Raw genomic sequence first — 26137 nt, forward strand, 5'->3', positions numbered from 1 at the left:
TCCTCTCCCTCCCCCTGTTCCAACCTCTCTCCTATGCTTCTCTCTTTCTCTGTGTCTCCCATTCTCCCTCTCCCTCCATTGTCAGCCTCCATCTCTTTCTGTCTGAATGACCCCCTCTTTCTGTGTATTTCTCTCATGTGTCTCTCTTTGTCTCACTGTGTTTCCACCTATCCCATCCCATACCCCCTTCCCGTTGAGTGACAGGTGGCAAGATGGGGCTAGAATTAGACCAGCAGCTGGGAGGCCAGCTGCCATCATCTCTGCCTGGGCCTCCATAGCCCTCTGGAGAGGGTAGTTATAACCCTGAATTAGGTCTGGGTGGGAAGGCCATGGCCATCAAATCATGACAGGTGGTAGCGTGGGGGCTCCCCAGGGAGAATGCAGTGCCCACCAAATGCCCAAATGTGGGACAGGCAGGATTCATGTGGGGGTCCTTCCCTGGAGGGTCTCCGGAGCCCCTCAACTGCTCAGTCCAGGGCACAAACCGCCACACTCAGCCCGAGCTCTGTGAGCAGGAACAGGCGCTCAGGCCTCAGGGAGTGACAGGGGACTCTGCCAACACCCGGATCTCCTCACCTGTAAAAGGGGGACATGTCTTTTTGGGGGCATTTCTTCAGTCTCGACCCATCCTCTCGTCCTCTCCATTTCTGGGCTCTGCTCTCATGGCCCTTCTCTGGGACCCTTCCTGTTTCTTGTGTCTGCAATCACCTGGTTTGTGCATTGTTTGCGGCAAGCTGCATGAGAGCGGAATCTCTCCTGTCTGGTTGTCCTGGGACCCCAGCCCCACCGAGAGAGCCTGGCACATAGTAGGTGCTCAACAGTGTCTGTGGACTGCAAGGATGAACCAGGATGGGTGGACTAATTCATCTACGCTTCCACCAAATATTTCTATCACGCCTGCCGTGGGCTCGCCCACAGGAAGCAAGGAGCGCCGCCCACCGAGCTCGCACGGGTGGAATGCTGGCTGCAGAGGGCATTCCTCCCCCCACGTAACTGTCAGTGTTCGTTTGCAGCAAAGTCGAAATCTTTCTATAGTTACAGGTGGTAGTCTAGTCACTTAGCCTGAGGTTGTGAACATTGGGCCAGGATCGTAAATATCATTCAGAAACCAGTTCAAAATGACTGCATAATGTGACATCACGTGGACGGGCCCAGTTCACTGATTCGTTCATTTGACCAACGAATGGGAACTGAGGGTCCTCGGGGCCCTGCTTACACCATGGTCCTGCCGTGAGGAGTTCCTAAGCGGATGAAAAAGACAGGGGTGAGGTACGTCAGGGACGGAGAGCACAGATTCTCCTGGACAGGTGCCCTGAGCAATCCGAGGCTCCGAGAGAGCCAGGGAGCCCCACTTGGAAGGGGCATGGCGGGGGAGGGGTGAGATGGTGGAGGAGGGGGCAGGTGGTGGCGGGACATGGCAGGGAGGGGAGCTGTTGTTCCCGAGTGCAGTGAGGACACACATGACCTCACCAGCATTTGTGCAGCACAGGTCCTAGAAGGGACCAATGGCTGGGCCCAGTCAGCTCCCCTGTGGGTGGATGGTCCTGGTTAAGGAGTGGGAGATGAGACCCAGCCCCCACTCCCACACGGCTTCCGAGCAGCCCTGGGCCTGAGCAGGCCCCCCAGGGTGGGCTTACATTGGTCTCCCTGAGGGGGACACTGCAATGGCTGCAGCTGTATCACAGCATCCAGGTGACCTGCCTCTTGTTCCCAGGAAAGGAGTACAGGGGCGGGAGGGGCCCCAGAGACCGGGCAGCCAGTCCCTCAGACACAAAGGAGGTGCCTTGTATCTGAGGGGCTGCAGAAGGAAGGTTGGGTGTCCTAGGCACAGGGGACAGCTCCTTAAGGAGGGCACTGGGCAGGACACGTGGGAATTTGTGTCTGTAAGGGGATGTACCTGCTCCGTGAGGGGCAGCCTGGCCCACACCCGGCACGGACGCCAGAGCCCGCTGAGGCTGAGTTGCTCTGTTGGCCAAAGCGCGTTTAGCAAACACACACAGAGAGATGAGCAAACCTCTTTCCCTATGAGCTGAGTCAGAGCAGAGCTGATGAGCAAACCCTGATCGCCTACTGTGCGCCTGGCACCTTGCCCGTCATCATCACAGCAAGCCTCATGCCAGCTTGACGGCAGGGAGAGCGAGGCCCCGACGAGTGGAGAGACGTGTGGTCAGGACCGACCGAGTCCTCCCCTTGGACACCAGAGAGCTTCAGAAGACAGGGAGGTCCCGCGGCTGCATCCCAACAGCCTGTCGGTGGCCTGGTCTGCAAGGCGATGATGTGGACAGAGTGCCCGGTGCCTAGCATATGAGCGGAGGGAGTATGGGGACAGTGGTGGGGACATGGCCAGCTCTGAAACCAGGAAAGGGGAACGGACATTCCAGGGAGGGCTGTCTGAGGAGCAGGTGGCTGGGGCAGTGAGAAGGAAAGAACTGACACACGCTACTTCAGGGAGCCCTGATGCTGTCACCTCTGGCCTCTCACCTCTCTGGACCTCAGGTTCCACATGTCACGGGATGCACGTCCAGGGACTTGCAGGTGACTCAGAGACTAATAGTGGACGTCAGGGGATGGCATTTGTTCCCTTACTTAGTAAATATTTATTGAGCACCTACTATGTGCACCTATTATGGAGTAGACACTGGAGGTTACAATGATGAACAAGACACACAGGGTCCCTGCCCTCCTGTGACCACAGTCCAGCTGCGGAGAAGCACATAGTGGACAGTTACGGCTATTCCTCGTTCCAGCCCATTCTCCGATCCCAGCCCTGCTCTGGACAAGTGGGCCTGCTGCCATTTTTCATCTTCCAGATGAGGAAACTGAGGCACCCTAAGCAGGGAAACGCTGGCCCCAGCTGAATCCCAGGCATGGCTGCCGAGTCAGGGTCGTCCTCGCCAGCGGGTCTTGGAGACCCTGGTCTCGCCCCTCATTCTCAGGTGAGAACACTGAGGACCCGATCCTGTAAGTGCCTCCATCTCTCTTTCAGGACATTGCTAGGAAGGGGCTAGTTTGAGAGGCTGAAAATCTCAGCTGGGATCCTGGCGTCTGGGGAAGGGCCGGGCTCTAAAAATAAACCACTCGCCTCAGCCTGGAGGCAGCGGACAGGATCCTGATGAGCAGAAGCCGCCGCCTGACGCTCTGGCGGATGACGCTGGCCTGTCCCGGACGGAGCACCCCCCTCTCGGGCAGCTGGCCCCTGGGAAGGGCTGGTGGCAGGTGGCAGCCAAGAATATCTGACCCTCGGCTCCCGGAGGCAGCCCACCCCCACATGCGCACGTACGCACGCACTGCCATCCACACCACATATGCCCCAACCTGGGACATGCGGTGCTGCACAGAGTGAGGCGGGGGCTGTTCCTGAGGAAGGGGTCAGTGGCCAGCACCTGGGACACCTGGAGTTACCCTCCACGTGCAGGACAGTGACAAGCCTCAGCACAGGTAAGGGGGCGTGTCCTCGTGCCCCAAAGGGTCTGCTCCCCTGGAGGTGAGACCATGGGTCTGGGTGTGGGAGGGGGCTCTGGAGTGTGGGGATGCGCTGGTGTCACTCTCAGCTCCAGGGAGCCCTCATATGGCCATCAGCTCTCCTCTGGAGGGGGCCTTGATGCTGCTGCCCTCATTGTGCCATGCCCCAGCCTGGGGGGGGGGGGGGGACAGCCTGCCCTTTCCAGCTCTGAATCCTCTAGGCCGCAGCCAAAATGTTAGTCCCATCGGCTTAATTAGAAGCCAGCTGCAGGTTAATGGGTTTGCAGAACCAGGTGGAAAAGTTTTGCAGGCAGACAACACTGGGTTGCAAGGAGCTTGGTGCCTTCGGGGGAGAAATGCCTCCCCATCCTGTTCCAGGGCGGGTGGACCTGGGGTCCTGCTCCTGATGGAAGGGACAGCTGGCCTTCTGGGGCTCGGTCTGGGGAAGGTTGTCTAGGAAGATGGGGAGAAAGCCATGGGAGACACAGTTCCCCTGGCAGTTCTCCAGGTAACGTGTATCATACTTCAAGGTTTGCAGAAGGAAACCATTTTGGTGGGGGCTGCTTAGGGCCTGGACCTGGGCCTGATGGAACCAAGTTGAAATGAGGGGACCCGTCCTGGGAGCTCTGCACCTTTGTCCCTGGTGCTCTGAGGGGTTGTCTGATCTGACTTTCTGCCAAATGGGTTTCTGTGCCTCATCCCTGGGCAGGATATTAACCTAAAGGCAAGGTGATTAGTGCTAATGTGATGTCCTCCTGTGCCCAGGAGGAGGCAGGTGGTGAGACGGGCTGGGTGGAGGGGGGTCTGCCAGCTGCCTCCACCCTTCCCCCGTCATGCATCAGGAGGACAGGTGCTTGGGGGAGGATTGAGGGGATCTGCACAAAGGCCAGTCCACCCCGCCCCCTGCCAACACTGAGTCTTTCCTGGGTGCATGGCAGGGAGTGAGATTAATTGGGATGATTTGGGGTGGCCTGAGTGTGAGCTGGCTTCTGCCATGCCACGTCCTGCAGCCCTGCTGGCTCAGCTGGAGTGCACGGGCGGCCAGGGTGTCTGGTCCAGGAATGTGGCTGGAGGAAGGCAGGCAGCCCATGAGAAGGCCCACCGTGGGCAGTGGAGAAGTGCCGGTGGCCGATGCTGGGTCTTGGAGCACGTCCTTCCTGCAAATACTACCTACCACCCCTGTGTGCCAGGCGTCCCACCAGCTACCCGCCACCCGCTCCGCCCTCACAGCTCTCAGATTCACCCCCCAGGAGCTGATGCCCTTCAGCCGTCTCCCATGCATTCCCCAGAGCCCTGCTGAGGGGCCACTGCTTCTAACCTGCCTGGTAACCCACCCCACCTTCCCAGCTTTTACAGCCTCCAGGCTGCACATGGGCTTGGTCACTGTCGGGGCTGAAATTCCCACTCAAGTTTGCTCCTGACTCCACTGCCCACAGAAGCAGCCTGGTGATACCCCACATACCACCAGCCATCGCCTGGTGAGGCCCCACATCGTCCCGAGGGCTGATGGTTCTGGGTCAGGGCACTCCGGTCACTTTCCAGCAGGGAGGGTGGGGCTGAGCGAAGGTGTGAGGCACTAAGTTATTGTAACACCGTCCTGCATCTGGGAGCATCTTCTCTGTTCTGGCTAATGCGGCTCCTGTTGTATGTATGCATGTGGACACTCAGCCTCTCCCCCAAACACCTCTGAAGCAGGCCTGTCCCCAAGAGCTGCCTCTGACCTGCGCAGCCTCTGTGGCTGCCTGGGAAGGCCGGGAGTGACGAGGTGGAAGGGGAGTACGGAAGTGGTGGCCGTCTCGGGAGCTACGCACAGTCACTCAAGCATCATAAAAAGGCCTGGGAACCAAGCTGCGTTCCCACTGCAGGAACAGTGACCCCACTTATCAAGCATTGACCGAATGCAAGGCTGGGACTGGGTGCTTGACAAACACTGTTATATATCTAACCATTCATCTCTATTGTAAAGAATCAAATTCTGTAAAAAGGCACAACTCGGCAAAATGCAGCAGCTATTCAGCAAAATGCGGCAGCTATCCATATATGTATACGTATATATACAGTACTTATGTACAGAAGGGTGTTGCACATTTGAAGTACAGTAGACCCCTTATCCACAGGGCATATGTTCCAAGACCCCAGTGGATGCCTGAAACCTCGGATAGCACCAAACCCTGTATATACTACGTTTTTCCTATACATAGGTACCTACGATAGTTTAATTTATAAATGAGGCACAGTAAGAGATTAGCAACAATAACTGAAATAGAACAAATATAACAATGTACTGTAACAAAAGTCATGAGAATGTGGTCTCTCTCTCAAGGTATCTCACTGCAGTGTTCTCACTTTGTCACCTGAAGGAAGCACTTCGCTGCTTCTCTTTGGCGTCTCCGAACTGCCAGCATCACTGCTCTGGAGCTTTGGGGTCTTTATTAAGTAAAGTAAGGGTGACCTGAACACAAGCACAAGGAAGGTGGCCCCATAAAGGACTTGAGCAGGCCGAGGAGGGAACGGCAGGCTTCACAGGGCGGGGGGCAGGAAAGCAGGAGACGTAGTCAGTCAGACTGGCCCTGCTGCCACTTGCTGAACAAACTGCCCATGCTCTCTGGGCCTGGACGCTGCAGCCCCAGGGCCTTCCAAAGGCCATTCCCCGGCATCTGAGTTCTCCCTGGGAACTCCTCTAGGCCCCTCTGGCAGCAGCTCTACATTAAGTAGTAACTGGGGACCTCTGATCTCATTATTTGAATTATAATTGTCCTGCTCTTTAATCATTCCTGGTGGCAGAGCCTGGGGACTGGGAGGCTCTGCAGAATTACCCAGCCTGCAGGGTGAAGAGGAGGCCAGCGCTTAAAGGTCACTCACCAATGCTGCTGTTCACATTAATCTACAAAATAAAGAATACACAGCCCAAATGCCCTTAAGCTAGAAGGTATTTAAATACCAGCAGCTCAGAACACTGACGTGGAGAGGGTTTTTTTTTTTCTAAATTCAACACTCCCCTATCTCCTGAGGTTTCAGGATCCTGGGCAGAGGGGACTTTTAAGGAAACAAATCCTACATAAGAGGCATTTGTTCAGGGTGTCTCTTCAGGCTCCAATCATACCCTTTCCAGGCAGGGTGGACCAGGAGACAGAAAGGCATGGATTTAAGAACAGGCTCCAGTGTGTTGTGGCTGTGTGCCCTTGGGCACATCCCTTAGCAGCCTCCATTTATCCATCTGTAAAATGGGCGGATGACCCCTGCTTGGGCCAATCCTCCAGGAGGGTTGGGAGGAATGAGGGAGAAGATGGTGGGAAAATGCAGGGAGAGGTGCCAGCCCTGTGCACACAGGAGGAGGGAGCAATGAAGGGTCCCAGAGGGAAATACCAAGGAGGGGGGTGTGGGAGAGAAGTTGGTCACCTCACACCTATGGCAGAGTCTGGAGGGAAACAGGGACCCAGAGACACAGATGTCACCTGTAGAGAAAGGCCTACCTACTCTCCCTGCAGGAGTAAAGAGCCCAGAGTGAAATTTCCAGAGGGTACAGCACACGGAACAGTCAGGGGACATGTAGATCCACACTAACCAGGACCCGCCTTCCACCACTGGCCTATGTGGGTCCCAGGCCACTTTATGTCACGTCCAGCTCAGAAAGGAAAGAGCTGACTCCATGTTTTAAAAAAGAAGTGATCGAACATACAGTAGGAACAACATGAAATCCAGTTTAGGAAAAAGCTTTCATTATCTGTCATCCCCCCCATTCGATGGTGAGAACCAGTGTCCTTTTTGTCAGTTATCGTCCTTGTCTGCTTCAGCAAGTGTCATCGCTGAGAGCCTACTATGTGCACAGGGCCGTACGGTGGGGGCTCTGGGGCCTGACGGCCTGGGTTCAAACCCCAGCCCTGCCACTTGTCTGCACGAGACCTTGGCGAGTCACCTGACTGCTCTGTGCCTCAGGTTTTCAACCTGTAAACGAGGATCTCACTGAGTCATTGTGAAGATGGAATGAGGTAATCAGCTCGATGCATGTGGCACAGTGCTTTCCAGAAAATGCTGGCTGTTTCCCAGGCACGTCTCTGAAAGGACCTCGTCCAGTTCTGAGGGGTCGTGGTGTGTATCAGTGGCAACCTGGAGGGGGGGACTGTGGCCATGTCGCTCTGAGCTTTCTTTCGGTGGGTTTTCAAATGAAATCTCCTGGGGCTACTCTGTTTGGAGGAGATGGGAGGGGAGCCGGGGAAGGGGCCAGCCTGGCCTCTTCTGCTGCTGGGCCCCCACAGAGGACCTCCAAGAGCTCCTCCGCTCATTGTGGGGGACACAGCTTGACAGCCCCCATAGGGCTCATCTCCTCAAGGAACCCCGTTGGACCTGGAGGCAGGTAGACTTCCCACCAATCCCAAATCCTGGCTGCACAGCTGAGGAGAGGAGGGTGGGGGTCTCAGGTCGCCTTCTTCCTTCCAACAGCGTTCCCTGAGGCCTGCCCTGGGAAGAGGGGGGCACCCGCTGGGCAACACCAGCAACAGCAAAGCCGCCAGGAGCTGCCAGCCTGGTGGGGCCACCCCCACCCTGCCTGGGGACTCCCCAGTCTCCTCAGAGGCCCAGGGGCCCCTCTGGGCCTGCCCCTCTCAGCTCTCTCTCCCTGTGTGGATCTGTCCCCATCTCTTCCGACATCTGTCTCTTCTCTCCAGGCCCCCGTCTCCCTCCTTCTCTCTCTCAGCCTTGAGTGGCCCTGAAGCTGAAGTGTCCTCTGCACCAATTTAAATGTATTACTGTTTTCTGTGCTTCATTTAAAAAGCAGATGAGTCGGTTATTTTCTCTTTCTCTTTCTCAAAACTATACAACAAAAGACACCGAATGGAGTTAATTGATTCTTTCTCCTGCTGCCCTCTCTACAGAGACCCAGGTCGGGCATCACTCACGCTAAGCCCATTGACTTGGCAGTGGGAGACACTTAATGCCGGGAACCTGTACATCCGGGTCCCTGAGGCCTTGGCACATCCACAGCAATGGCCCAGCCCGAGCCCTCCCCTGTTGTCACCCCCGGGGGGTGGTAATGCTGGTGACAGCAGGAAGGAGCCACCTTTACCAAGCCCTCCTAACTCCAGTCCTGTGCGAGCACACCTCTTGTCCTTCCCTCTACAGCCCTGCATGGGGGCACTGATGTCCTTTGCTAAGTGGGACACTGGGCTCCAAGGACTAGGGAACAAGTTCAAAGCCGCCTGCAATGTGTAGCACAGCTGGAACTTGAACCTCTGCACAGAGAGGCATGAGAGCAGAGTGACCGGCCGGGGCCCTGGACACCAGGGATTCTGTCACCCGGTGTGGTGACTGCTGGTCACACCCCAGCGGGGCGCTTCCTCCCAGAGGGTGTCACTTGACCATCCCCACTCTGCAGATGAGGCCCAGAGGGAGGAAGAGCCTTGCCCATCAGGCAGCTGGGGGCAGGGCTGAGTGGGACCCACATGTGCTCTGCAGGCCGGGAGCACACCTCGGACAAAGGGCTGTCCATCCATATCCACCGAGGTCACCACATGGCCCAGAGCTGGCTCAGCCCGTGCCGTGTGCCGAAAAGACAGACAGGATACTCGAGGTGCTTGGGGGATTGGAGGTGGCCCAGAGGCGTGAGGTCCTGTGGGCCTTGGACACAGGCCAACCCAGGCATGGACCCCCATCAGCCCCCTGACCACAGCAGCCCTGGCCAAGCCACTTATGTCCTCAGCTATACAAACAGGATGGCAACGACACCTCTGACACAGAGGCAGCCAGCACTGCTCATTTCCATGAGCATGTCAGCGGGGGCGGCAGGGCTGGGGCTGGGGCTGGCGCCGGTTCCCCAGGGACCCCAGGCTCTTTGCCACTCCAAGGTCCTTGCACGTGGTGTTCCCTCTGCCGTGAACACGTTCCCTCCTCCCCACTGCGTGTCTATCGCCAAGTGCCACTTGCATGTCTTTGTCCTGCCGCTATCCCTCTGCCGCCACCAGCCTCTACGCTTGTACCCTGCGCTCAGCGGGTCCCACGCCTTGATTCTTACTGTTCCTTTGTTTTGAAGGCTCCTCTCCTCATGGTAGATATCTCTTCCCGATGCAAACATCACCTCTTCCAGGGAACCATCCTGACCTCCTTCCTCTTCCCCACTGGACCTTTAGGAACGCACGAGTGAAAGGGTCCCCATGGAGGGTGTCTTTCTCTGCCATGAGATGGGGCTCCTTGAGGGTAGGGACAGTGGCTGATGGAGTGGGACAAGCAGCCCTTCTGCAGCCGTGAGCATTGTTACCATGACACAGCAGTGCTACAGTGACGTGGGGACACGTCCCGCCTCCCCTCCCAGCTAAAGAGAATGCTGATGTTCTCCAATGCCCTGCGCCCTCTTTCAAACCCTTCGGGAGAGCGAGTCCTGTGGGGCCAGCGGTTCCTGGAATTCTGACACAGAACGGGGAAAATGGGAGAGAGAGGGCCAGAGCAGAAGAAAAGGGGGCGAGAACCCGTCTACTGGGTCAGCTCCTGAGCTGTTGGGAATTCTGATCAGGGGGAGAGTGGAGAGAAAGCTATAAAACCGTCTGGCTGAGGCAGTAAGTATAAAACTAGTGAGCTGGGAGCCAGGTGAAGGAGAGACAGGAGCTACAAAAGTGGAAGAAGAAACAGATTTGGGCAGAATGTGACTCTACAGAGACTGGGCCACGTGGATCATGAGATGCTTCTGGGTTACATTATGCTGTTGCTAATAACCATGAAATCTGCTGCCTGGAGGCATCCCAGCCTGCACTGTACCCCTAAGTGCCATTGTTGGGGTTAATAGCCATGCTGTCCTCCAGTCCTGCACAACTAACCGTGAAGTTGAGCCCCCGGCCTTACTGGCTAGGGGAGTGGAGGTTAAAAACCCGTTCCCGCCTCTGTCAGGGCGCCGCCGCCCTGGGCCCTCGTCTTGCAGCCAGCACTTTGAGATCTGTGTCTCAGAGCCACGCTGGGCTCCAAATGCCACTCCCCAGCTGTGTGATCTCCGAGATCAGTGACTTAAAGGGATGAGCAGCTCCCTGCAAGTTGCCCGCCAATTAGCATCCCTGGCGGTCTGCAGAGAGAGTGGATCGTAAGTGATAAAAGACTAGAGGACAGTTAAGGCTCATTGTGCCTCCTCATGAATGCTTTCCTCGTCCTGAGAAGAGCATGGTGGTCATCTATGCGAAAGTGGAAACCCTCTGCACTGTTCAGACTCACGCCTTTCCAGGACCTGCCCCATGGGACTCAGGGATCCGCTGCGAAGACGCCCGCTCAGTCCTCAGTCTGTTTACGGCCCCCCCAGCAAGATGCAGGGGAGCGAGCTCAGGCTTTCTGACCAAGTCGAGCTTACATCCCGGTTCCAGCACTCAGCACCTGTGTGACTGCAGACAAGTGACTCAAGCTCTCTGAGCTTCCAGTGGCCTCGTCTGTAAAATGAGGTGCAGGGGGCTCACACGATGCGGTTAATGGGATAGATGACAGAGAGAGAGAAGGCAAGAGAAGGGCCTGGAGCCCCGCGGAGGCTCAGAGCACAGTGACCACTATTCGTAGGTGTTACACTCTAGCCAGGTGGGGTTGGCAGACCTGGCCCCGCAGGAAAGGAGAGCCGTCTGACAGTATAGATGGGAAGGCAAGAGACACCCTCCCTGAGGAAGTGATGTGTGAGCTGAGACTTGCTGGAGTGGCCAGGGGAAGCTGGGGACAGCATCCCAGGACCGGAATAACACGTGACAAGACCTGGGGGTAGGATCAAGGTATTGGAATCATTAGAAACCGAAGTGAAACCGTGAGGCCAGGGGACAGTCCAATGTGTTCCTGAGGCACCTGAGTGCATCAGCTGCCCAAGCCCGCGGATATGCCCGGCTCGACAGTGCTGAGCTTCTGTTATCCCCATTTCACAGTTGAGGAGACTGAGGCTCAGAGAGACAGACTGACTTGCCAAGGGTCACACAGCAAAGGCAGACAGGGCACAGATGCAGGCCTTGGACCCTGTCCAGTGCTATTTCCACTCCAAGCCTCAGCCTCCATGGTGTTTATATGCAGATCTGGCAAATGGTTGGTTTCCTGCCCTTTGAGGTGGAGAAGCCCCCCTGGCCTGGGGCACAGGGGCTGCAGGTGTTGGTGGGACATCCTACTAGAGGGCTCCCTATTTCCCGGGGAGCTGGTGCTTTGTTTGCCTCAGTGAACATTCAGAGCTGAGTATTTCCTCAAAGAACCGCAGGCAGCCCTGGGGAGCCAGCAGGCTCAATTCTGCCTGGCTTTGGGAGGCTCTGCTTCTGCAGCCAGGAGGCTTCTGAGTTCTCATGGTTTTTTAATGCATTTATAGTTTGACTGAATTGCAAACTCCAGGGGAGCCCCTGGACGCGGCCCGTCCAGGACTCGAGCCTCCTTGTAGGAGCAGGGTTTTGTCTCTGCCTTCACCTGCCCGTGCAGTCGCTGGACAGCGGGTCTCGGTGCAGGCAACCTCAGGGGATGGCCCCATCCCCCATGCAAGATAGACGGATGGAGAGCAGCCAATTGGGCTGCCTGCGTTCAAATCCCAGCTCTGCCATTTACCAGCTCTCCAACTCCGGGTGAGCTAATTCACTTTGTTGGGCTTTAGTCTTCTCACCTCTAAAATGGGCAAAAGGATGCAGGTTTGTCCTGAGAAGTAAATAAAATATTTCACGTTCAATACTCAGCATGGGGTGTGGCACAGAGTGAGTCCACAGGTGTGGGCTGTTGTGATGTTTGTTATTCTGAACTCCACAAGTAACGCCAGACTTATGGCCATCAAATCGCCCTCGGCCCAGGGACAAGTTTCAGCCCGGGGGCCTCAGTGAGACCTCTCCCACCTTCCTCATCTGCCCACCCACTTCCTCCACGGCCTCAGTCTTGCTTCCTCCAGCGGCCTCACACATCCCTGGTCCTGTCCTCCGTCTGTGTTTTGTACTTGCTGTTCCCTCTGTTCCTTTCCCCTGACTCGTCACCCCCCAGCCCCCAGGACTGGCTCCACCTCACCCTCCAGGCTCAGGCTCAGCCTGCAGGCCACCTCCCTGACCATCCTGTTGTGCTCCTGGGCTCTGCAACCACTAGGACCCCCGTCTCCTCCTCGAGCATTAAGCTGGTGGCTGCTTTGGAAGGAGGGCCCACCACTTCTTTCTAGTCTCGTCCTGTCCCACCCCCAGTGTAATTTAGAAAGTTACATATGCACATGGTTATATATGATGCATATGCAAATCTCACGGAAACTAAAATGAAGAGCAAAGCTTGCTCCGCTCCCATCCTCCACCCAGACCCTCTCCCCTGAGCCAATGGCTCTTCTGTTTTTGCTTTCAGTTCTGCATTCTCTTTATACTTTTAAATAATACACTTCTGCCGCTTTCTTATCGACTCTATACAATGTCTGCCGGCTCCTGCTTTCTTATCGACTCTAAACAACGTCTGCCGGCTCCTGCTCTGAAACGCCGGGCTTCGCTCGCCCACACTTGTCCCCTCTCTGCTGCACCCTACCTCCCAGCGTATTCCTTCTCAGTGATGCTCCCACTGAGCCCATGACTTAAAACACAGACCACTTGCGCCCCTCCCCCAACACTGCCAATAGCCAGAGGGAGCTCATTGGAGCGCTCTCCCTGACTTAAAACCTCTCAACACACACACAGCACCTAGGGTCAAGTGCAGACTCTGCTGTGGCCTCCAGAGCACACACGACCTGGCCCTGGGCTCTCTTGAACTCACCTTGCAGCCCTCCGTGACTCCCCCCACCCAGCCTCACTGGCTCTCAGGCCCTCCAGCCTGGCCCTGTGCTGGCTGTTGCCTGGGCCGGAAGTCAGTCCCCCTGCTGGCTCCTTCTTGCCACTCATTCTGGCTTTAAAACCCATCCCTACAGGCCCCCCCCGCCCCCCCTCCAGACTCTCCACCCATCGGCCTCAAAGTTCTTGGCTTCCCTGGTGTCTCTCTCCTCTGCTGTGGGTTTCTTGTCTGACCCTCCCATTGGGTGAGTAACCAACTGGCTCTTGACTATGGCTGTGACCCCAGTGCTGTGGCCCTCAGTGGGTGCAGGACAAAGAGCTGAACCAATGAGCAAAGGCATCCATGGCAGTTTCTCCCTTGGACGACTCAGGCCAGCACAGCGGGTGAAGCCTCCTGCCCTGCGGCTCCACCGCCAGGTGGAGGCTATGTTCTGGCAGAGCAACCAACCACTGTTCATCTGAGCTTGGTCCACAGACTGAGTCTACCAGTTGGAAATGAATACATAGGGTTTACGATGTTAGGATTATGTAAATATTATTCCCTGAGGAACCATGAAGTGTGATTGGGCCTGGTGACCAGGAAGTCTGATCCCAACTCTCGAAAACATGTCCCTCAGAGGAGAACCCGCTGGCACCAAGTTCCATGTACACTTTCTGACCTGCCTTCGCGTCTCATTGCTGCTCTGCATTGACTCGGCAACCCTGTCCCCCTCGACACTGCCTTCTCCTTGGCCTCGGTTTGATTATAAGCAGGGTCCCCTGAACATGTGTGTGCATGCAGCCTGGACTCGTGTGCATGTGGGCTGGGGAGTGAGCCAGCTGCCTTCCGCCGCGTCTGGGAGAAGTCTCGGTTTTGCCTTCATTGCTGTGGATGGTTCAGCTCGGTGTAGAACTCGGTTCAAAACCTCTTCCTTCAGAACTTTGCAGACCTTGCTCCACCCTCTTCTGGCTTCAGTGGCTGATCGAGTGTGACTCTAATTCCCTTGTCTGGAATCTGCTTTTTCCACTGTGAGCTTTCAGGGTTTTTCTCTTTCTGTTGTCATTCTGAGTTTCGCCAGGTGCGGCTGTGTTTCCGTCATTAGCCCTGCCATGCACTTTTCAGGGCACGTTCGATCTGTAACCGTATGTCTTGCTGCAGCTCGAGGGGACCGTTTCTTCCATCGTTCTTTCTTAATCTTGAATTTCTCTGCTCACTTGGCCCTCGCTCTCTCGGGTGCTGCTCTCAGGTGTTACTGAATCTTGAGCTGAAATGTTCACATCCCTTAGTCTTTTTGCTCGCTTCTGTCTCTCAGTCCTGTGGCCCAATGTTCCCGAGGTACCTTCACTTGCCTCAGAACACCAACCTGAGCTCCAGGGGAGGCCGTGTGGTTATTCAGCCTCGCTGGGAGTTTAGTTTTGTTAATTTCAGTGATTTCCCTTATTCTGCGCTTCCCAAAGCTTCTCTCTCCTTTGCTTCTCTGTCATCACTCAGCACCCAGGCAGGACTGGCCCAAACACACTGCCCCTGGGTCAGGGAAGTCAAAGGTCACCAGCAACTGTGGTTAAGAAAGAGGCAGGAACAGACGAGCACCCCCACCCCAAACGGGCCCCCTGACTCCTCCTGCATGTCGACTGTGGGGGCAGAGGCCCAGAAAGTAGTTTCCAGGCTCTCGGCCTCACATAGACAGGTGCTGGCTCAGGTAGTAAATAGCCATCAACTGTGATGGGATGGCCATCAGCTGTGGCTAGTTGGCTGTCAGCTGTAACCAGTGAGCCATTGGCCACTAATGTAACTGCTGTGGCTACGCTAGCAGAAGAGAGAAAAAATGGGGGCTAGCAAGAAGATGGTGGCTGGGCTGGCAAGCGTGAATGGCGGTTTGCGAACAGTGTGGATCCAGCCTCCAGTGAGAGTATAGTGCCGCCAGAGAGAATATAGTGGTATGACTCCCCTGCCTATGGCTCCGTGGGTGTTCCTTTTCGGCCTCACCATGTCCTGCGTTCTTGTGTGGGGAGCGGGAGCAGAGACCCTACAGGCCGCCCCGCACAACACCGACCTCTTCCATCTTTTGTACCTGTTCACGACTATCTTCTCCAGGCCTGCTGGGAGACCCATGCTGCCTGTCACCTCTGGCTGAGGTGACAATCTCTGCAGCCCAGTGCTGTCCAACCTGCAGGGGAGCTAACTGGGGGCCCCTTTCCTCCCTTGCCGGCACAGCGAGGCGGCCGTCCTCTATATATACACCCTAGCAGCCTCAGGAAGACCCAGGAGCTCCAGGAGATTAGTGTCCTGCAGCCCGTGTCCCATCCCATCCTTACAGGGTCCCTGGCTATTTTTCCTGGCAAGTGGATTCACAATGTTTTTGTTTCTTTCCCCTAAAGTAAATATGAAGGCAATGCTTTCCTCCCCGGCTTACCCGCGGGACCTAGCCATCTGTCAGGCATGTGCAGTTCACCCACTCCCGGCAGCTCCAGGGGGAGGGGTCGTTGAGGTGTTTATTTCTGTTCTGGGGTGTGGACCTGTCAGCTGCTTCCCTGGCTGCTTTGCTCTCTGCCCGCTGGGCTCTGGAGGAGGGTTGGGGAGCTTCCTGCTGCCCCTCCATCAGGGCCTGTGTGATGCAAATAGGCACCTGACCAGGCCGAGGTCAGCAGGTCCTGGGTGTGTCTCCTGCACAGAATGATGAGACTCACAAACGCATGCGACTCGGGCCAACTGCTCTGCGTCTGAGCTACTGCTGTGCCTGGGGCTCACGACATGCTATGAATGAGTAGAAAAATCCGTGTTCCCAGGTTTGGAAAGTCTGCAGGAGGACAACCAGGGACCCAGAGAGACATGGGGGCGAGGCAGGCAGGGCTCACACCCCTGACCTTCTCCCTGAGATCCCCCCCCTCCGTCCCACAGGGTAGGTGCTCTTATCACCCCTCCTTACAGATGAGAAACTGAGGTCTCATGTGCCCGAGACCCACAGAAGGGAAAGGGGACCCCGCCTGAGGCCATCTGGGGAAAGGCCATATGAGCAGGCCTGCAGGCTGGGGGTTTGGGGAACCGGCAAAGAGCTAGCGTTGCTGAAATGTAACATGCAGGTGGGGGTGAGGAAGGGGCCAGAGATGGGGTTGGGGGCCAGGCAGCCATGCCAGGGAGCTGGGGCTCAGGGCTCAGGGTGACACAGTCACATCTGCATTTAAAAAAATCACTCGGAGTGCGAGAGTGACAGAAATGGTATCTTCAGGGGGTGGGACAGGTGTCAGCCAGTGCTCAGGACTCTGACATGGCCAGACCAGGAAGCCTGCCTCCCCTTCCTCCTACACCCCTTTCACCGCCCTCTTCTTCAGTCTAGCACCCACTCCTATCCCCCTGCTTTCCAGGGGAACCATCAGGATGCAGAGGAAGGAGAAGGTTGACCAAGGGTCACCAGACTCGGGTGGAAAGTTGACTGCCAACCTGCTCTGTGACCTTCAGGAAGTCACTCGACCTCTCTGAGCCAAGGCTCTTGCTCTTCTGAAAATGCAAATGATATTCCTGCCACCAGGAGCTGTTGCGAGGGCCCAACTGGTGATAAATGAGAACAGATCCCGTGAATGGGAGGGAGGCAGGCAGCTGCAGTGAGGCACATTCATTCATTTCTCATCCATATGGATGTCCTGCCCCGGGGGGAGAGGGCGCGGGCCACCCCTCTGGCCTGTCCCTTGGCCGGCTCCAAGTTCAGGCCATCAGCATTCAGATGTGATCAGTTGATTTGATTAATGTACGTTCCACTCAGCATCACGCCACAGAGGGGAATGTGGGCTGGAGAGTAATTACAATCAAGTTTGAGGAAAGCTGATGGTATTAATGAAAATCATTACACTCCTGGCAGCTAATCCAGGCAAAGAGAGGGATTGACTGTGTTTGAATTCCTCTTTTTACTGCTCTGGTTTCAATCAAGAACACTTTCAAATGACTTGAGGGGGAGCTGCTGCCTGAGAGATCCATTTCTCACAACACGCTCCTAACGTGCTCGGCCCTTCCCCGGTCAGGGGGGTAGGGGAGGACCCGAGCCTGCCTGCCTTTCCCAGACGCCCTGTGGCGCCCCTCCCCTCTCCCCTCTGTCTGTCCTTCCTGGGAAGGCGGGACAGGCTCTCTGACAAAAAGCACCTGCTGGATGCCAGGGGCCGACTTCCCAAGACCCAGACCTGCCCACGTCATTGCCTCTTGCTGAACATTCTCCCAGGCTCCCTGTCATCCACAGACTAAATCCAAACTCCTGCCAGGGCCTGTCTGATCTGCTCCCTCACCCCACGGCCCCTTCCACTGACCTCTGCAGCCCCCTCCCCAAACAGGACCCTGTGCCACGTCCTTCCCCCTCCATGCCTTCGTCCGTGCTGTTCCCTCCTCCTGGAACACCCTTCCTTTCTCATTGCCCTGTCAACTCCTGGTTACCTCTCAACACCCACCTCCTGTCTCGTTTCCCCGGGAAGCACCTCCCGGCCCCCCTGCCACCTCCACGGCCTGAGGACCTCTTTTCTGCTCCCTGGGCTGCCTGCATGCCCCCAGAGCTACAGCCAGTCTTTTCTATTCATTTGTGCTGTGTGTCTGTCCCCCCCTGACAGTTACCAGTTCACTAAGAAAGTGCCCTGTAGCCCCAGGGCCTGGCTCATAGGTGAACTTTGCTGGGCAGAGGAGAGAGGCAGATGCGAAAGCCACAGCCCCCCCCCCCCCCCAAGGAGCCCCTTCCCGGCCTGGCCATAGGCACAAGTTCCCAGTAGTTGTCACATGAGGTCAAGGTGGGAGGAAGTGACAGAGCCACAGTGGGGCCCACGTGTGCTCCTTGTCAACACTGTAGGCCGCTCTGAGCTTAACCTGTCCCTCCCATCTGGGACCACCCCAATGTCACACGCCTCACCATCTACCCGAGCAGGCTGTTCTTAAGGAGGGCAGCTCTGCCTTCTAGAAAGTTCCTCAGATGGAGCCCCCTCCTGTGGAGTTTCCCCATCACTGTCCTCAGGACACAGGTGGACCCCAAATCCCTATGACGGCCATTAGATGGGAAGGCATACTGGGTACCCAGTTGGCCACACGGGCCTCTTTCTGAAGCGTGCCCACTGGGGTGGAGTCCCTCCTGCACTGGGGGTGCGGGGCCACCTGCCTTCTGCACCCACGGCAGTGAGAGCAGAGCTGTGAGGCTTTGCGCAGGCGGACGGGTGGCTGACGCTGACCCCCGCTCCAGCTGGGGTTTCTCGTGCTCCTGGTGGAAACCATCCTCCAGGAAGAAATGGGTTTGAGTCCCACCTCTGCCACTTACTGACTGGGTGACTCCCAGAAAGTTTCCACAGCTCTCTGAGCTTCAGGGGGTGTTATCATCAGCCGGCAGTGAGGAACAAGGCCCAGCTTGGAGCTGGTACCTCTCTGGGGGTGGGGGGGGTGGGAGGGGTGGGGGGGGGTGGGAGGGGGGGTGGGAGGGGTGGGGGGGTGGGAGGGGTGGGGGGGGGCTTAGCTGTACGTTTGTTTTCTGTTACTGTAGAACCAGTGACCGCCAGCCTGGTGGTTGAAATAGCACAATCTCGTCTCTGACAGTTCTGGAGGCCAGAAGTCTGACAGTCTCACTGGGCTGAAACCAAGGTGTGGGCCGGGCTGGGCTCCTCTCTGAACGTCCTGGGGAGACTCCATCTCCTGCTCATTTTGTTGCAGATAGAATCCGGTTCCTTGAGGTTGCAGGACTGACGTCCGCTCAGGGCTACTCCCGCCTTCTGGAGTCACCCACAGTCCTAGGCTCAGGGCCTTTCCTCTACCCTCAGAGCTGGCCCTGGAGGTGGGATTCAGGGGGGTGCGAGCTTCACCAGGCAGGAAAGGGGCTGTGCTTTAAAGGACCCATGATAACACTGGGCCCAGGATAATCTCCCATTTCAAGGTTTGTGCCGTTAGTGTCATCTGCAAAGTCCCTTTTGCCATGTGAGTTGACCCATTCACAGGTCCCAGGGATTTGGACCTGGACACCGCTGGGGGCCATTACTCTGGTGACTCCAAGTGGTAAAGGGGACCAAGTTTATGTCTCTGGGACCTCACATTCTAGTGCGAGGAACAGAATAGAATCATAAATAACCATAAATTAAAACCTAAATGCGACATGTGCAGATACAGAGGAGGCTCTGAATGAAGGGCAGAGAGTGGGACGGTGCTGGCCAGGTGGTGTCCGAGGGTCCCAGAGGGCATGGCGGTGTCCTCTGCACCCACTAAGGCAGGGCTGCTCCTGGCCACAGGGCTCGCAGCCCGGCGCTAGCCCCAGGTCCATGTGTAAGTGCATGGACAGAGAAGAAAGCGGCCGGCCGCCTGAGTAACTGCAGCTGCCCCCTCAGCCCCCGCCCGCCGTGAAGGAGTTCCCCCTCCTCGTGAACCTTGAAACGCAGCATAAACGGAGTGGGGTGGGGGGCAGGGATTGCCCCCAGCAGTCACTGGCTGCCATGGGGGAGGGGAAGCGATGCTGTTGGTAAGAGGCCATTCTTCTGAAAGTTGCTGGGCGATTTCATCAGCTGAGCCTGGAGTTGCAGCAGGATCTAGGGGTGCAGCCTTCCTCACGGAAGGAAGGACGCAGGAAGCGTTCCTTGCAGCAACTACAGGCTCTGGGGCTGCTCGGGTGGGTGTCCCCTGCAGGGGGAGGAGGAAAGGAGCGAATGATCAGGTGGGGGCGGGTGATACCTTCCTGATGAGCTCCCTCCCCCCAGTGCCAGGAATGAATGGCACAGACTCTGGGGGTTCAACAGATGAAGGTTCAATCCCCAGCTCTACCCTGGGAAGCCAGGAACCTGCAGGAGGTCATTCGTTACTTCTCTGAGCCCAGGTTCATCCTGCTTATGGGAATAAGGATAGGATCTGCCGCACTGCTTTGGCGTAAGCAATGTTTATTAAGCACCTACTGTGTACTAGGCATTGCCAATGCCTGACAGAGGTCTGTGCCCATGGGCATGCCACCCAGGGCAGGAGGCAGACATTAGCTCCCAGAGGCAGGTAACTGCTGTGAGCCCACCTGGGAGGGAGGGAGGCTTCCCTGAGCTGGGGTAAAGGATGGACAGGGTTAACTAGGAAGGGAAGAGGGAGGAAGCACATTCCAGATAGAAGGAACAGCGTGTGCAAAGGCCTGAGGCAAGGAGAAAGTGGGCAGACGGCCTTGAATGCCAGACAGGGGTGCTGGCCCAAAGGCCACTGAGGGTTTGGACGTGCTCCGAGCTGTGTTAGAAGCTTCCAGACGCTGTGTCAATCAGCCCTCAATGATACCCCTCTGTGCCTGGACCTGTGTTGGGTGCTAGGGACCCAAAGATGGGCCCTGACCTTGAGGGGCTCATCCTCTGCACAGAGGCAGGAAAATCAACATCTCGTATTCCATGCTGTGATAGGGAAGCCCGGGGCTACTCTAGGTAATCAGAGAGGGCTTCCTGGAGGCGACTGTCCTGAACAGAGCCACGAAAGCCAGCCAGGCCAGGAATGAGTCACAACCAGGGCACCGCAAGGCTGAACAGTGAGAGAGTTGGGGGTGGGGTGGACAGGAGGAAACCCAGTAACAACCTCTGACGTTGTGCCAGGGCCACGCTGAACTCCCCCTCTGTGTAATCTCATTATTCTCTCAGTAGCCCTGCCCTGCAGCGGGTACTTTTATACTATTTACAGATGAGGACACTGGGATTCTGGGAGGTGAGGTGCGCTGCTGGGAAGTGGCAGAGCAGGGATTTCAGCCGAGGCTGCCCAAGGGTTCTCGCACTCAGACTGGGAGTCGCCAGCTGGCTGAGCTGTCAGAGGACTGGACACTGTCTGTCCCGAAGGCACTGGGGAACCATTGGAGACTTTAGGCAGAAAAAAGCAAGATCAGAATCATATTTATAAAGGTTACTTGTGGGGGGGTGTGTGTGGGAGGATTGGATGAGCCAAGAGAAGCCAGATCAATTTGTGGCAGAAAGCTCAAGAAGGGGCATGCCCGGAAGTCATTTGGGCTGTTTGGAGTGTGACATCGATCACCCGAGGTTGGCAGCGTGGACCTGGCTCACCTGAGAAGCACAGCCCCCACCTGAGCCAGGCCTGTGGTGGATGGGGGAGGGGCAGCCCAGCCCAGCACATAAACACCCTGACGATGAGGTGATTATGTCTTGAGCTTTGCTTTAAAAACCTTAATGGATTTTTTCCACTCCATAAAGCCGCCCTGCGGTCTAGGAATGATAATTGAGATCCGGGAACAAGACTAATGCCTATGAGAAGCGCATCCGCTCCCCACCCCCAGCCTCCCTGCTGTGCTGCCAGCCTCCGGAGAGAACCCTCAGTGCAGCTTGAGGTCTAAGCTGCTGTCCATCCAGCCGCTCCAAGCGGGTGACAGGAATCCTAGCTGGTGTCCCTGTGTGCCAGCACTCTGCCCGGGCACTGCAAAGAGGATGCTGAGTCGTCACAGCAACCCTGCAGGATAGGGGCTGCTGTCATCATCCCATTCTCAGGTAGAGAGACTGAGGCCCTGATGCCTATGGGCTCATTCGTTCTCTGTACCAAACCGCCTCTCACCTCTCAGGAGGAGGGGACCCCCTGACCCAGGGGCCCTACCCTTGCGTCCAGCACCGAGACTTGCACACCTCTGGTGACGGGGTACTCACCACTATTCTTTGCAGTTCTTGTGATCCAGCTGCCTGCTCACCTGTCCAAAGAGAGGTGAGAGGAAGTGACATGCTGGGGCATGCTGGGGCCACCTGGCATTTGAACTCCTCTGCCCCAGAGCTCGGGCCCTTCCTAGTCCCCCACACTCCTTGCTGGGAAGCCACTATGATAATAGCAAAAAATACTAATAGCAGCTCACACATTTGCAGAATTTGCAGTTGCCAGCCCCCGTTTTAAGCATCCCTTCACCAGTCTATACAGACAGCACCGTAATGATGCCACGTTACTGCTGAGGACACTGAGACCCGGAGAGGTTGACACTCGCCTGAGGCCACATAGCTTCTTAGGTGCAGGAACCAGGGGGAGTTTGTGCTCACTTGTGACCATGAAGCCACAGGGTCACTTGGTCACTGAGAGGGGCCTCTGACAGTTGGGAGCAATGGCCACCAGCGCTGGCTCCTACTCCTGGTGTTATGGGGACATCCAGATAGCTCGTGCCTCTGATTCCAGCTCCTTTCTCTGCTGAGCTGAACTACCCCCACTCCGTTCCTGTTGCCAGAGCAGCTGTTTACTAAAAAGGGCACAGAGGTTCCATGCAGGGCCTATGCGAAGTGGGGACCCCTTTGTTCCCCGAGAATTTAGAGAGTCAAGAGGCTTCTGGTCTGGTTTCTAGAGTCTAGTGGCAAATAGTTCTAGGGGGACAGTAGGGCTCACGGTACCACACTCGGCCCTGCCACCATCCCCTGGCATGTGACTTGGGCAAGTGACTTCAGGCCACAACCCTTGAAGCTCCATGGGCCTGTGAGGGTTAAGAGCCTCTGTTTCCTGTGCACCTACTATGTTCCTAGCACCAGGAGCAGACTTCTACCATCCTCGATCAGTACTCCAGTGAGGTGGGTGATGTTCCCATTTCACAGAAAAGGAAACTGAGGCCAGCCTTGCCCAGGGGCACATTAAGCCCAAAAGGGACTGGGGTAGACCCAGCCATCGCCTTGCTGACTCCAGTGCCCACTGCTGGCTGGGGTCCTAGGGCTAAGCCCTTCCTTGCTCCTAGATTGACAGCACTCTGTTCCCAGAGGTCTCTGTTTTCATCCCTCCTGGGGCCCCTGTGTGACCCTGGGGCACGAGAAGAAGAGAAGGTTGGAGCCAATCTTGAGCCAACATGTGGGTCACCCTTCTTCTGGCAGGATTGGAACTGGCTGGATGAACAGCCCGTCTGCTGAGAATAATTTTCATTTTGCGACTTCGAGCATTGGCTGAGCTTCCACTTAAAGAGTACAGCGTTAAGCCTGCCACTGCGCCATTTACTTCCCTGCTCCCTTGACTTCCGGGCCACCCGAGAAATGCTGTTTCTAGGCAGAGAACATCTGGGTGGTGCGTGATCCAGCTGTAGGCACTGGAAGCCACAGGCCTTCCAGGAGGAGGAAGGCAGCCACAGCCCCGCCGTGGAGACACCAGGCACACCACGCTGGGAGTCCCCGCTTTGCCAGGACACAGTGGCCCCTGACCACTCCTTAGGTGTCTTCTCTGGCCTGAGCCTGTCTCTGATACTGGAAGCACAGGATATTGAGTTGATCTATGTTTGAATCATGGCACTATGTGACTCTGGGCAAGTGGCTTCGTTTCTCTGAGCCTCAGTTTAACTATCTGTAGAATGGGGTAGTAACACATGCTCTACAGAGCTGCACCAAGCTTTCAGGGACAGAGTGCTTGCAAAGTGTTCAGTATGGTGCCCGACGAATAAGCAGGTGCTTTTCTCATCCTACCTGCACCTACCCCACATCTCCGCTTTCTGAGCCCATTTTCTTCAGGTGGTCACACGGACACCCCTCCATGAGGCTGCCACCATTCGTGCCCTCACATACCTCCTTGCCTTTGCTCAAATGAATGTGTTTGACTTGATGGTAAGTCTCGAATCCAGTAACATTCGATGCATGGGTTAATGTGGGTAGAATTAAAACCTTTACAATAATGGGGTAGAATGTGGGTAGAATTAAAACCTTTACGATGTTGAGCCTTCTCGTCCATGAACATGGCATAGCTCTCCAACCTTTTTAAGATCTTATTTTATTTCTCTCCATAATGTTCTGATTTTTCTGTGCAGATGTCTTGCATACTTTTGTTAGATGTATTCTTGGGTGCATTGCGTTTTTAAAGTTATTATAAATGATTTCTTAAAATGTCATTTCCTAATTATTTTTGGATGGTATATACAAATGCAGTTGATTTGGGCATATTGACCTTGTGTCCAGCAAACTTGCTAAATGCATTAGTTCTAATAGATTATCTGTGGATTCTTTTGGATTATCTATCATAACCAGTCATGTGCTCTATACATGCTGACAGTTTTATTGATTTTTTTTCCCAATCCTTAAACTTTTTCTTGCCTTGCTGTACCAGCTTAACCTTAAGCAGATGTAGTGATAATGGCTACCCCTGACCTTGGGGGTGATGCAGGGAGAAGTTCTCAATTTTTCATCAGTAAGTGTTATGTTGCTGAAGGTTTTGTAGATACCGTTTATCAGATTAAAGAGGTTTCCTCTGTTCATAGATTGCCAACATTTAGAAAACCCCGAATAGGTGTTGAATTTTATCAAACGCTTTTCTACCTATATTGAGATAAACATGTCCCTTTAATGTGGTGAAATGAATCACATTGCTTGACTGTCAAATGTCAACTCAGTCTTGCACTCCCAGAGTAAACCCAACTTGTTCATGATACACTGTTCTTTGTATATTTAGCCAGATTCTATTTTGCTAATATTTTATTTAAGATTTTTGCATCTTTCATTTTTGGCCTTTGTCTTTCACCTTTCTTTTTGTATTAGTCACTTATTGCTCCATAACAAAGTGCACCAAAATATACTGGCTGAAAACCGTCTTATCTCTAATGGATTCTGCGGATCAATCATTCAGACGGGGAATGGGGGGGACGGCTGGTCCCTGCTCTCCAATGTCTGGCTTTTTTTGTTGAAGGAGATTTTTATAAGGTCTGTAATTCTAGGCTGGCAGTTATTTGTCTTCAGCACTTTAGAGATGCCACCTGTAGTCTTCTGGATTGCAACATTGTTGAAGAGTCACCTGTCAGTCTTGTAGTCTCGTTGAAGGTAATGTGTCTTCTTTCTCTGGCTGTGGTAAGACTTTCTATTTGGTTTTGCGATGATGTGCTTATGTTTGGTTTGCGGGGGAGGTTCATTAAGCTTCTTGAATCTTGGCTTGATATCTTTCATCAGATTTGGAAATGTCTTAGAAATTGTGTTTTCAAATATTGTTTCTGCCTAGTTTACTTTCTCTTCTCCCTTCTGGGACTCCAATTATATATATGTTGGATCTTTCAACTGATTCCCACGTCTTTTCTATCTTGTCTGTATTTTTCCTTCTTTTGTCGCTCTGTGCTTTTAAAATAGGTCCTTCCTACTCACCCATTTCCCAGTTAATTAACTCACTATTCAGCCTAGTCCACTATGGAAATGGACTAGCAAATGGAAAATCTTGTGTTGTTCAGACCTAGATTTTCCATTTGCTTCTTTTTTTGTATATTTCAGCTCTTGGCTGAAATTCTTCATCTTGTTATCTATTTTCTTGCACAAACAAATCACAATAATAGCCATGTGTGCATCTGATAATTCCCGTATTTGGCTCAGCAGTGGGTTGTTTATTTTCTCTGTTTTTCTTTTTTTCTCTTGTTCCGGGTACTGGTATGCCTGGGAATTTTTTAGTGAATGTTGACCATTGTATGCAAACTTGTAGGGTCTCTTTATAGTGTCATAATCCTCTTGAGAGAGTTTGTTTACATTAGTTTCTGAAGGCATTTAGATAGGGAGAGAGAACCTCAATCCAGTCAAAGCCAGAGCTGATTCTACCCGGGGTTTTAGTCTTTCTTACGCATGCTTTGTCTCTGATTTACCCTATTCCGAGGATCCAGCCACCTTCAGGGGTCTAACTGAGACTGTGGTGTCCCTTCTCCTCAGTGTTCCCTGAACCCTAATACCTTTTTCTGCATGACCGTACATCTGCTGAAGTTCTGCTTAGATTGTCAGTCTCTTTGCAGCCCCTTTCTGTTATAGATCTGGCAAGTTTCACAAAGAAGAGATGGAGAAAGTACTGGACTCACTCCTCTGTGCTTTTTTTCTCCTGTAATTTAGATCCTTAAGTCCTGGATGTCCTGATAGTCCCGAACCCCAAGTTCTGTCTCCCTGCCCCATGAGATTTCCAAGATCTCTGCTTAGCTGTCACTTTCTGCTTGGTTTTCCGCTTGGCTCTTCAGCCTCTTGGAACAGCCGCCTACAAACCGGGGGAAAGCAGGGTAGGTTGTCAGCGTCCCCTTCTCCCTGAGGCCTTGGGTCCTCTGTCCTGCTGCCTTGGGAGCTCTCCCATGCCTTCAGACAGATGT

General features: G+C 54.8%; 1 protein-coding gene across 2 annotated transcripts in view; it reads left to right on the forward strand.

The window, feature by feature from the left end:
- Window positions 1-3156: 3156 nt before the first annotated feature.
- SHISAL1 (shisa like 1) overlaps window positions 3157-26137 on the forward strand; it is a 127407-nt gene continuing 104426 nt past the window's right edge. Inside the window, exon 1 of one of the 2 annotated variants that reach the window (XM_088796010.1) lies at window positions 3157-3438. In XM_088796010.1, the coding sequence (XP_088652136.1) occupies window positions 3306-3438 (133 nt within the window). In that variant the 5' untranslated portion in view covers window positions 3157-3305. The remainder of the gene's footprint in view (window positions 3439-26137) is intronic. The other variant, XM_019739262.3, reaches the window with a different exon arrangement.

This window comes from Rhinolophus sinicus, chromosome 1, assembly GCF_057876585.1.
Source record: "Rhinolophus sinicus isolate RSI-liver-muscle chromosome 1, RSI-T2T, whole genome shotgun sequence".
Classification (NCBI taxonomy): domain Eukaryota; kingdom Metazoa; phylum Chordata; class Mammalia; order Chiroptera; family Rhinolophidae; genus Rhinolophus; species Rhinolophus sinicus.